A 12,722-nucleotide genomic window follows, 5' to 3' on the forward strand; every position below is an offset into this window, starting at 1 on the left:
TACATATTAAATATGACAGTGGGTAATTGTTTTTACCTTAAAATACCCGATACGTTGTTAATCCATAAAACACTCAAAATCAAACTGGACCAATTTATTAGGAAATTTCTATATAAAGTGACCTATTATTTATGCTCTAAAGTGTAATAGTTACCTGGCTACTCTCTGATGACGCATTACTATTACATGCGTCTATTACTCATTAGATGTCTCATTAATACTAAGTACCTATTCTAAAGTAATATGAGCCATTGATTAGTTATTTGATTTAATTATTATTCCTTAATTAGGAATAAAATTAGATGTTTCGTTTTAATCAGCCTATTAATTTTGATTTGTGTCAAATAGCACTATTATTTTCCTTAAGGGGCCCACTGATTAACAGTCCGCCGGATGGTATCTGCCTGTCAGTTGTTCGGAACTGTCAACTTTTTGTCCTAACTGACAGGCCGATTCCGTCCGGCGGACTGTTAATCAGTGGGCCCCTTTAAATTCCTTCCATATCATGGAAGGAATTTAACTTCCCTTTAACGTCATTCAAATGTAACCTTACTTACCTAACATCAAGGTCCATTTTAACAAAATAAGCCACTGCTACTATGTCTGCTGGAGTTATCAGTCCTAATTCCAATTATTTACCAATCGAAAAGTAGCATTATCTACCTAACATCAAGGTCTTTTTCAGCACAACAAGCAACTCCTACATGCTCGAGCTTTCAGTCAGCACCGGATCGCGATCTTCTCGAAAAGTCCTCTTCAGCTGCGCCAGTGCGTCAGAACGAAGAAACTGGGCGCAGAAGATTGCGGAACATTTAGCTGGGGAGTTCCAGACGAAACATACGGCAGAGTTTACTAGGTGCGGATGGTGTTATTTGAAGGTTAGTGCCGCTTTGCGAGTTTTTATCAGCGTCTAGCGTAGCGGGCAGCGTCAAAGCAATGCGGCCGCTCGCATACATTTGTATTTGTTAATATAAACGCTGCACGCCCCGCTGCGCGCTCCGCTCGTGCGTTCACTCGGCTTGTACACATTGACACGGGATCACAAGAGTGTACTGTAGGATCTAAATTTACGTTTAAATATCCGATAAAATAGTCAAGCTATAGAATAGACCTACTTGCTTTCTCGCAACTTGTCGCCTTATTCTGGGCTAAATGAAAATTTTGGACTATTTTAATTTACAAATAACGTTTATGCTAATTTTAAAAGACATACAGTATTGTGTAGGATTATATTCTTTGTAAATTAAAAACACTGAGAGCATATTAAAAATGACCTTGTTTGCAGTATTTTGTGGCAATACGAATTGCATGCCTGTCATATTAAAACAAATATGTACAAACAACAATGAACTCGTATCTAAATCTATACATTTATCATTATCACACATGCTAGACTTAAAATGAAATGTACCATCATTCAAATGACCACCATATTTCTCTTATAACAAAGGCGAATTTAGTTCGACGCGAGTCGCGACATGCTAGCGTAAGAGAAAGTATAAAACAAATATGACATTGTATTGAACATGTGCATAATAATTTTATGGCACTTATTGCGCGGTAATAAGCACTAAATTACCGTGATGGCCTACTGCTCCCAATGAGACGAACGGCACTTTATAACGGTTTCAATGATATTGAAGGATGTTTTTTGGCAATTACAAACATTTTCCTACATATAATGGCTTATTTATTTTTGAAAGTTGATAGACCTCAACTCATTGAGGCTACATAATTCCATATTATGTGCTAAAGCTGTGTTTGCTTAAAAACACGCATTTTTTTAAATCGTTGTTAGGTGGTAGGGCGTAATAAGGCCTGCCTCGTATTACTAGACGGCACAGCTTTTATACACCACGTCGGCGGCGTCAAGCATACTTATGTTTTTGGCAGAAAATGTTAACTTTATGGACAACATTTTATTTTTATTATTATTTGTAAAGCAGGGAGGCAGTTGAAATAACTGATAATGCCTGTATCCAGAGCGGCCAGAGCGGCTCTGAAAACTCGGTTGATGGCTGCCATTTCAGTGTTGAGTAGAGTTTGCATTGTGCTTGTCTAATTCTTAAACTCATTGACACTTTGGGCCGATACTACGTTCTCTGTTGCTAAAAAGTGTCTATGAGGATTATTGTAGGACCTGCGAGACACCAACTTTGTGGGTATATTTTCCTAAATTACATCCTATTGTCATGATGCACGATGTAGGTCGGCACCGTTTGTTAGGCTTGGCACACCCCACGGATTATCTAATCTTACGCTATCGCGTCAACTGTTCCGAATGATACGATAACACGTGCCGCGAGAGCTGTGATGACGATAAAGGTTTTAACACGAGATCTGTCGATAAAACAGGTCTTAATACGTACCAGATCTTAGGACTATCTACAGGATAAAATCCAGGCGAGATCTGTAGCTAAAATGTAAACTGTAAAGCACGAAAATTGTCCTGCATCTTAAATTACGAGGTTAAATTTTTTTTAACTCGTGCATGAGTAGTAAAGAGATAATCTCTTTTTTATATCTGTTTATAAACCTTGCAGTTGAAACAAAAAGCCAAGAGTATAAAGTCAAAGCTGAGTGTATTTAATATTTGTTGTACAATTTAGGTACATACTTATACTGACCAACCGCTTACTATAACGTAATTACTGTATGAAGTTTGGTTTACATATAAGTAAAATTCTTTGTGACAAAGTCGGATAGGATGACTTCGCATATAGTGACAAATCGCTTACTATGACCTATAAATCCTATTTTCATGACATTATGTCCGGTTATATTGACACATTCGCTGGTTTTGGTGGCCGTCCCCACGCCTTTCCCTGCAAGGACGTTTGGTGCGTGCGTAGCGTGTATGTTGTTTTAGTTTTGATTCTCAGTGAAAAGTGGATAATTGGTACAAGGTTAATAAAACTCATCTCTCACAAAGAAATTTGGGATTGATTTGGAAAAGTTAACACAAATAAGAAGTTTATCCACTATGCTTTATATGACATCCGCTTAACTAGTATGACGTTTTTGTCACTTCCCTTCGATGTCATTATATGCGGATTCTACTGTACATCACATATTTTTTTTAATTCAGCCATAAAAAAAGGGAAGGGTGTAACCGTGAAAACTTGAATAAATAGTAACTTTCATTAATAAATTGTATAAATTTATACCCGCAGTAATATTATTAAATACACTCGCAAACATGAGTTTATTCCAATTCTGAATACCAGTATAAATATCTATGTACATTTAATGTAAAAAATAACTTTGTACATTTTTTGCCGATGTTTTTTGCCAGATGGTTAATAGCTACGCTAGCTAGACTGTACCTAGTGAAAGTTGTGCCTACAAATTAATGAGATTGTATGACACCGCTATGCTATTTGGCTATTTGATAGCGCTAACTGTTCAGGCGGCCTAGCCAAGGTGACGATCGTTTGCGCTTCGAAATCGAAACGCTTTGTGTGTCTCTATCGCTCTTCCTTATTAGTGCGACCTTGACAGTTGCGTTTCGTTCTCTACGTAGCGTTAGCGATTGGTATGTTGTCTACGGGGCCTGAATCTTACAGTTACTCTGAAAACTAATTAGTAAAACGCATAAATAATGAATGAGTTATTTGCCATTATTGAAAGAGATGCGGACATTTTAATAACGTAGTGTAGTTCTACTCGTAAGTTCTAATATTAAGTACGCCATAGCACAGATTATATAATAGTAAATCTATGGCGAACTTGATATTAGAAATCGGACAGGCTATAATAATCAGTAAAATTCTACTCCTCTCTTCTACTCTTTATGAAGCGTCAAAACGATTTGATTCACTCCGGTATGAAAAACGAAGACGATGACGTCACAATGAATCCACCTCCTTTGTCCTTTAATCTTTATCTTCATTTTTAATTAAGAAAGCGCAAGAACGTTTGATATCGTTTTTCAGTGAAATTTGATTTTACATTTCACGACCGCTGTGAAACAATTTAATTTATGTATAGAAAATTCCTGCCTCGCACAGCTTGAATGAACTGTCGTCGCGGTATTTTCGGACCGACACGACCTTCAAGAGCGTGCTCCCATCGTAAGGCAGATAACTCACTTGCAACCCATCTGGTGTTGCAGGTGTCCATGGGCGACGGCAACTGCTTACCATCAGGTGATTCGTCTGCTCGTCCGCCTCCTATGTCATAAAAAAAAGATAAATAAAGTATACATTCTAAAGTATGTAGTAAACAATCCACTTTCGGCCCGATTCGATTTGCGTCATGTGTGGTCCAAACCAATGTTACCGCATGGTGTACGGTACGGAGCCATACAGCGCCATCTCATTCAGATCTGGGGGTCTAGCCAAGTTGACAATCGTTAATAGAAAACGCCAATATAGAAACTTAAATCATGTCAATCATGAAATAGTCACGTGGCCTTTCGTGGCATCTATACGTGTCTTTCCGATACTTTTTTTCTATTAGTTTAGTGTTTGTCGATGTACAGTAATCTGCAAATATAACTGACCCCCCTGCAAACAAGTTTCTATGCAAGAGGGGTCAGTTATCTCTGCAGCTTACTGTAAAATTGTCAACTTTGCTAAGCCCCCTTGACTCACCTTCAGTACGTAGCTGTATTGTAAATAATGACCCAATAGGGTATTAATATTATACTGTACTTAAAATTTATAAATTATTTTACACCATGCATGAAATAAAGCACCAGATAATTATTATAAAAACACAGATAGGAGTTATTTTTAAACACAAGTTATATTTAATAAATCGGATAGAAATATAAAAAGTAGGTGAGTTGCCCGTGACGTCACGATGTAATGTTTCATATAAATTCCATATTAGAAAATCGTTTTGACAGTTCTAAAAAAGTAACTGATTTGACTAGTAGGAAAATATCCAATTGTAGAAATTACGTGAACAACCGCTCCCCGTGCGAAGCTCCAATGAGTCAGTGTTGTGATTCCGTGACGGGAGCAACATCCTCGTTATCCAGAGGACGTGTTCCAATTACGTGCTGGTTTACGGGTCATCCACCAGACACAGACTACGCACAGATACTACATAATGCGGATGCATGAATCTAGTATACAGGGTGGCCCATTTAGATCGGTCAGTATGGGAAAATCTGAAACTATAAGACATACGACGATCTCTTCTTAGGAACCATGTCATCGATTTTAGTAACAAGAAAACTGGATCTGGCATGAGGGGTGGGGGAAATGTCCGAACTGGAGAGTCTTATGTATCTTTCAGTAGGAGTAGCAGCGAAAGAACTATTATTGTTTGTCCTTGTCACAGTCTCACATTTTATTTGTTCCCCACCGTAAATTTAGTATGGATTATGGTGGGCAACAAATAAATTCGACCAATCATTGTGTCGCATTGCGTATGATTTGTCCCTCACGGAGGCACATGTATACCACTTCTATAGGATCCTACCTTCTATGAGCGGATGTATGCTAAAATGAGTAGAGACCCTACTTTCTTAAGCCCAAGGAACTGCCATAGAGACCATCATTTAACGCGAGAGGTATAACAACAAACATCTTTTACAATTAGTACCCTCCCACTGGGTTTAACGCGGCCTTAAACGCTAGCGACTGCGACAACTTAAACGCAGTGCATCTCCCTTGCACCAATGTCAGTACGAGGGAGATGCATCGTCAGTTAGTTTACGCAGTCGCTAGCGAATATGTCTGTGTCAAACTCGTGGTAAAGATAAACGTTTACGAATTGTCAGTCAACAGTGACGGTATACTAGAAGCCGAGTATGTATATAAAGTCGTGCGACAGATATAATCTCATTATAAATTAATGAGCGGATGGCGTTAGTTACATTTATAGGGTAATTGCACACTTCATGTGTGATATACTGATATATATTATACCTTCAGTCTAGTCACTGGTGCCAGCTAGTAAATAGTTAGGTTAGATCAGCGTGTTAAATTGTATGTGTGCCTATACACCGTACATAACAAAGCAATGAGTCGGAGAACAGGAAATGAAAAAAATATAGTGGACCTAGCGATTAGTTTAAAAAGTAGGCAAAGTAAACGTCCCAGTGCTTGACATGTAAATGCCCTATAGATGACACACTGCTGTAACCTCTATTGACAGTTAAGTTTGGACATTAAAGCTATTTTATAGGCGGAATAGATTTTTTTCAATAAGTACTGAAAATTGGTAATAGAAAAACGGGATATATATACATATATTATGTTCCAGAGTCGTCAACTTATTGTATTGTCCACAGAAGTGAACTTTTTCTAAAATGTGTTTGACCCATAGGTCCCTTTACGGTCATCACTCTATGAATTCTATGAAAATAGGCTAATGTTCCATTCGTCCTTGAGTAACTAGCGGCCCATCCGTCATGGCATCGACGTTGCCAATACCTCAATCACCGGCCTAGTGCCAACTTTACTTGCATAAACCGGTTCCTAAAAGCGATCATTAAACTACACTAGCGCGTTATCCTAGCAGCCACCCTTTATTCCGCCCATAAATGTATGAAAGATAGGCCAAATGTTCCATTCGTCCTTGAGTAACTAGCGACCCATCCGTCAATAGTCCGGTCTGGCCTAGTGGGTAGTGACCCTGACTGTGAAGCCGATGATACTGGGTTCGAATCCCAGTAAGGGCATTTATTTGTGTGATGACACAGATATTTGTTCCTGAGTCATGGTTGTTTTCTATGTATTTAAGTATTTTATATATTATATTATATAAGTATATCGTTGTCTGAGTACCCACAACACAAGCCTTTTTGAGCTTACTGTGGGACTTAGTCAATCTGTGTAAGAATGTCCTATAATATTTATTTATTATTATTTATTTAATAGTGTCGACGTTGCCAATACCTCAATTGCTGGCCTAATGCCAGCATTACCTGCATAAACCGGTTCCTAAAAACTACCATTAAACTATACAAGTCGTCTATCCTCAAGCCTCCGGTACGTACTGGTCTATTGTGTACGCTTTATGACATGTCAATCGAGATTCTCAAATGTGTGTTTAAATAAAACCGGCCAAGTGCGAGTCGGACTCGCGCACGAAGGGTTCCGTACACAAAAATCACGTCTGTTTTGTTGTATGGGAGCTCCACTTAAATATTTATTATTTTATTCTGTTTTTAACAAGCTTTTATTAGGTCGACCTGTATGTAACTAACTATGTAATGGAATCTAAGGTAACTAATTTAACCATCTTCCAAGGATCGTAGCGTCATGAAAATTGGCAGCTGTATGTAGTTCTGATGACAATACAATAATATAGTACTGTCGAACTGATCTGATGATGGAGACAGGAGGTGGCCATAGGAACTCTCGACCTGTATGTAACTATAACATGTAATGGAATCTAAGGTAACTAATTTAACCATCTTCCAAGGATCGTAGCGTCATGAAAATTGGCAGCTGTATGTAGTTCTGATGACAATATGTACAAAAACATATTATTGTCGAACTGATCTGATGATGGAGACAGGAGGTGGCCATAGAAACTCCGTGGTGAAACAACGCAACCTAATTGTGTTAGGGGTTTTTAGAATTGTCTCGATGAGTATTAGTTGTCTGTCGTAAGAAAAGTACAGTCAGCGATAAAAGCTTGTACCAAAAATGAAATTTTTGCCAAAAACTTATTTTTAGTATTTGTTGTTATAGCGGGAACAGAAATACGTCATCTGTGATAATTTCAATTGTCTAGCTATCACGGTTCATGAGTTACATCCTGGTGACAGACAGACAGACGGACAGCGGAGTCTTAGTAATAGGCTCCCGTTTTTACCCTTTGGGTACGGAATGCTAAAAAGTACTTGATAATATCTTCAGCGTCAATGATAACTGCAATGATTACAGCATTAAAAAAAAATTGTGACCTGTCCTAGGCAAGCTAGGCATTGTGCCTATTTTGCCTGTAATTAGGGGTAGTGCTACTTATAACCAAAGAGTGTATAGAGAGTTACTGTCACGGAAATTATGTAGCCACAGTACATTTACTGCCGTTTTTCGACAGAAGATTAAAACTGTTAGAACGCCATTTGACTTTGATCCTTATTCTTTCACTGATCTGTGTTAATTTGTTATATGTATTTTGAAATTAACGCGTACTACTCGACAGTAGCCATCGCTCGAAAATATTGCACCACCTTTGGCCTACTGTCGAGTAGAGTAGATGGCGTTAATTTCAAAATTTAACAAATTAACACATATCAGTGAAAGAATAATGATCAAAGTCAAATGGCGTTCTAACAGTTTTAATCTTCTGTCTAAAGATGGCAGTAAAACAGTGGCTACGTAATTTACTTTGACAATCCGCCACTAAACACTCTATTCTCTTTGCTATAATCAAGGGGGCCTAGTCAAGATGACCATCATGTGAAATATGCTAACAAAAGTCGCGTGACTATTACCCTACGTAATTTAAGCTTCGTTTTGGCATTTTCCATCAGCGATTGGTCCTCGACAAAGATCAGCCCTTAGACGGCGCGCGAACTCGCATGCGATTTTAGTTACATTGCGGACTGTTGGTTACGTCCAATTCAACCGACCGATCAAAACCCGCAATGTAATGAAACTCGCATGCCAGTTCTCGCATCGTCTAAATGAGCCCTACATCAGCCCTTACTCTTATAATAATTATAATTATGAAATGGAATATCAAACAAAGGGTCATAGCTGTGGTAAAAATTTTACGCAATGTTTTTTAATGTTTATTTTTGTTATCGTTTCGTTATTGGCGTTATTGCACAACTCGGAATTATGACAGGTTAAAGGCTATCACAGTCTTGATTTCTGCGAACACTAAAATGATAAGCTATTTTGTATTTTCACCAGCATACAGTCGCCATCAGATATATCGGAGCGGTCAAGGCGCTCACAAATATCTGAACACGCATCTATTGTCAAAGCGTTAGAGCGCGTGTTCAGATATTGTGAATACCTTAGCCGCTCCGATATTGCATTCTTTTTTTTGTTGAATGTTTTAGTTTAGGTACTAGGAATAAGTAGATCTTATCTGTTTGCAATATGGTTTAAAATGGCATGTTAATTAAACGGGGTCCCTTTGTTTCCCATAAAGTTTTAAGTCATAATGTATTGTTTGTCATATTATCGTTAGTCATAAAACTGAAACCGTTAACTTTTCAGGATTTTCGTAAGGTTGTTCTGTAGATAGGTTAGGTTAGGTTAGGTTTGTTTTATGGCAATCCTGAAAAGTTACGCGTTTCTGAGAAAAACCAATTATGACTAACGAAAATTCGGACAAACAATACATTATGACTTAAAACTATTTCGAAAACAATAGAGACCCTAATTAAACATACAGGAGGACGAAATAGTATTACGGAAAAATAATAAAAGATTTTTAATTACACGCTCGCTAGCATAACAATCTCCTACGAGCAATTTTATTATTTTACTACGTCTCCATTTCGTTGATGTTGAATTTTATAAATAATAATGCGAACTAGAAAATACGTAAAGCTGTATTCAGCAGCGGTATCATGGTCGCATTTTTATCACCTGTCATTCCATGCGTCACTTTCGCACTTACATATTTGTTAGAACGTGACAGGCATGGTGACAAATGATAAAGAGCCGACCATATTAGCCCTACTGGAGATACGGTGGGTGATTATTCAATATATACTTCCAATACGTTTGACTATATTCCGATTTAGAAACTTTCACGTTTTGAACACATATTAAATCACATTTACAACCGGGTCTAATATCGAGAATGTTTTTTTGAAACGTTGTTAAATAAAGGTATACAATAAATTCACGATAGCCCCGGTTGAAAATGTGATTTAATATGTACTAAATTTGATGTTTAACAGGCAATGTTTTACATTGTAGGCCAGACAGGTCGTCAGAATGTAAACATTAGATCAAATACGCATAAGCATGCACTTAAGTACGGAATCACGAAGGCCAACTATATTCGATCGAAACCCGTTCACAGCTACTGCATATAATCCGCGCATTGTACCTACCTATCAATAGTGGGTCCAGGTAGAACTGGGTCAACCAATCGCTGCATCTCTATCGATAGGCCCTATGCACATGCAACTGCAACTGTTATATGACGTTATGCGTTACGCGCGTAGTGATTGGTTGAATGAACGCGCGACTCTGGTTGAACTGCACTTGTAGATATTTAACCTTTACTAAGACTCTTTATCCACGTGTGTGACGCCAGAATTACATTGTGTATCAGGGGCGGTAAACAAGAATTTACGAACGAGTGCGAACTGAAGCCCGAAGCTGAAGGCGAGGGCTTAATTAACACGAGTTCGTAATTCCTGTACCGCCCGTGGCAAACACAATGTTTTTCATCACACTTGTGAGAAATGAAATGGAAATAAATAAAACTTTGCCTAATTTCGTACGTACGTTACAGCCCTAGGTCGAAATTTAGGATTTACGGATCGCATCGCATACGTGTACTAACACCTTTTACGAGCAAGTGTGATGAAAATTGTGTTTCTTACCCGTTCAGCCTTATAGAACGAAATCACAACAATCCCTCGCGTAACTGCGTGTACAAATTTCAGCAACATTTCACAAGAATAAAGGAAAGTTTCAATTTGATATTGGAATATTTAGATACTCAGACAAAATCTTGTACCTACATTCTAGACCTGTGAGAGGAACGGACAATACTGTAGATATATTTGGAGTGGGCAGGTCAATACTCTCCTGAAAGTCTAATTTGGTAAATCAACGGCGCTCTTGACGCATCGAACAAATTTAGGAAGATACATAAATCAGTGATACAATGAGAGTACTCAGGACTCATTCTCACTCACTCACTCAAGTATACAAAATTGAAGTCGTACAATACCATGCATTGGGGCAACTTCTTAAGGGCAGTAGTAACACTAGAGTTAGACCAAGAAAAGTCTGCAGCGATTTTGATAGACCACGCAGTGCAAGTGTTATTACGTCATAATTTCATAGAAGTGTGACTTTTAAAATAACCCGAAAATATTCCGAGCACTCTATATTGTTATTGTTATATAAATATGGACTTTATGGAGCGCTACAAGAATAAAAAACTAAAACGTAAAGAGTTATGGATGCAGAAATCAAGTAATATTTGAAACATACTGGATAAAAACGGCGTTCTAATCTCAATACAATTGATATGAATTTACCACCACTACTTACTACACATCATGAATTTAAGAATGAACATCTGCCATAAGTACAAGTTTGTATTGTCAATGTCTGAACGATATGTCCATGTTTACCAACAGTGGCGAAAAATGCAAGTATTTAATAGTAGCAAGGCCTTGCCTTGCATAGCCGTTGAGTACGATAACATATAATTCATATAAACATATCGAGATATAGTGTATGACATGCGAGTCTCGTGACTCACAGGAGATAATATTCATCGCCGCACATTTATAACCGTAATAGAATAAGAAATATAAAGTGTATTGTATACAGAGGCATGGTGAGAATGCTGCTTGGATGTATACATACAATCATACATATTATATAGACATTGTGGCTCCGAGACTGAATGGGACATAGATGATAAATCTTTTATAATTGTTGTTCAATTAACACGTTCAAACACGTTCAACAACACGAAATTAATACAATAAACGTGAAAATTGCAAAATTCATTTTTCAATATTTTTTCATATTCGACTTTAACACATTCGACACCGCGTACCCGACTCTCGGGAACTCGTAAACTTTACTCAGATGCCGGCATACCCGCTAGTCGGGCAAGAGCTATAAACCTACACGCGACGCCGAAGTGCCCGACAGGCGGGCAAGCATTGCATCTTCACTACCTCAGGGCTGCCACTGCCACTAACAGAAAAAATTGTAAGTCTTCTGATTATTATGTGGTCGAAAAGTTGGTACAGTTGATTATTATATTTTATTACTTCACTTTGTATTTTTATTTACTTTGCCTAATGCGATTACAAAATAAAAATTCTTATTAGTTGGTTACGTGAACTTGCATACACGGGTATGTATCAATAGGAGTTAGAATTAGGAGAAGAACAAAACGGGGAGCCTAAACAGATGAGACAGCAGATTTAATTTTATCCACGTACTTATACGAAAGTTACTTGGCAAAGCCCTGAGCGTCCGCCGCTTGCCCGACTAGCGGGTTCGCGGCGTGCGGCATTGAGTTGCACGTCGTTGCCCGACTAGCGAGTACTGTCGGTTTCTGGGGTATTGTTTGAAATTTTGCCTGGTTGCGAAAGTGTTAATAACGTAAAATTTATGTATATTTTTTATTACCGTAATGTATAAGTATTAAACACTTATTATATATAACGTAAACGTACTGATGCTCGACGCGGCCCCAGTACATGTCATCTTGAAACTTAAGTCATTGTCAATGTCAATAGAGGTGACAGCAAGGTGTCATCTATTGGGCATTAGCATGTCGAGCACTAGTACGTTTACCTTAACTAATAATAAAATGTGTGGCGACTATAAACTTGAACGCATTTTTTATGACGTGTATAATCTGGTTAAAGTATATCCCAAATGTTTATAAGGCGATATCATGTCGATAGTTCATCGTAGATAAAATACATTTTATTTGTGTTTTCGTGTAAGGAAAATTATATTTATATTTAAATATAATTTTCCTTACAAGTTACTCGTACACAAGGGAACAGAAATATATTTATCCGACTGTGGCGGTTATCCTATTTGGTTCCATGGTTACGGGTTCAAATTTCAGTAAAG

General features: G+C 37.8%; 1 protein-coding gene and 1 long non-coding RNA gene across 2 annotated transcripts in view; one reads left to right on the forward strand and one right to left on the reverse strand.

The window, feature by feature from the left end:
• The window catches only part of LOC134804157 (uncharacterized), a 460,972-nt gene that overhangs the window by 228,956 nt on the left and 219,294 nt on the right, over positions 1-12,722 (reverse strand). The window lies entirely within an intron of this gene.
• LOC134804144 (arf-GAP with Rho-GAP domain, ANK repeat and PH domain-containing protein 2) overlaps positions 1-12,722 on the forward strand; it is a 45,569-nt gene that overhangs the window by 2,085 nt on the left and 30,762 nt on the right. The window contains exon 2 of the mRNA XM_063777088.1: positions 686-878. Within this exon, the coding sequence (XP_063633158.1) occupies positions 686-878 (193 nt within the window). The remainder of the gene's footprint in view (positions 1-685; positions 879-12,722) is intronic.

Source organism: Cydia splendana, chromosome Z, assembly GCF_910591565.1.
Source record: "Cydia splendana chromosome Z, ilCydSple1.2, whole genome shotgun sequence".
NCBI classification, from domain to species: Eukaryota; Metazoa; Arthropoda; class Insecta; order Lepidoptera; family Tortricidae; genus Cydia; species Cydia splendana.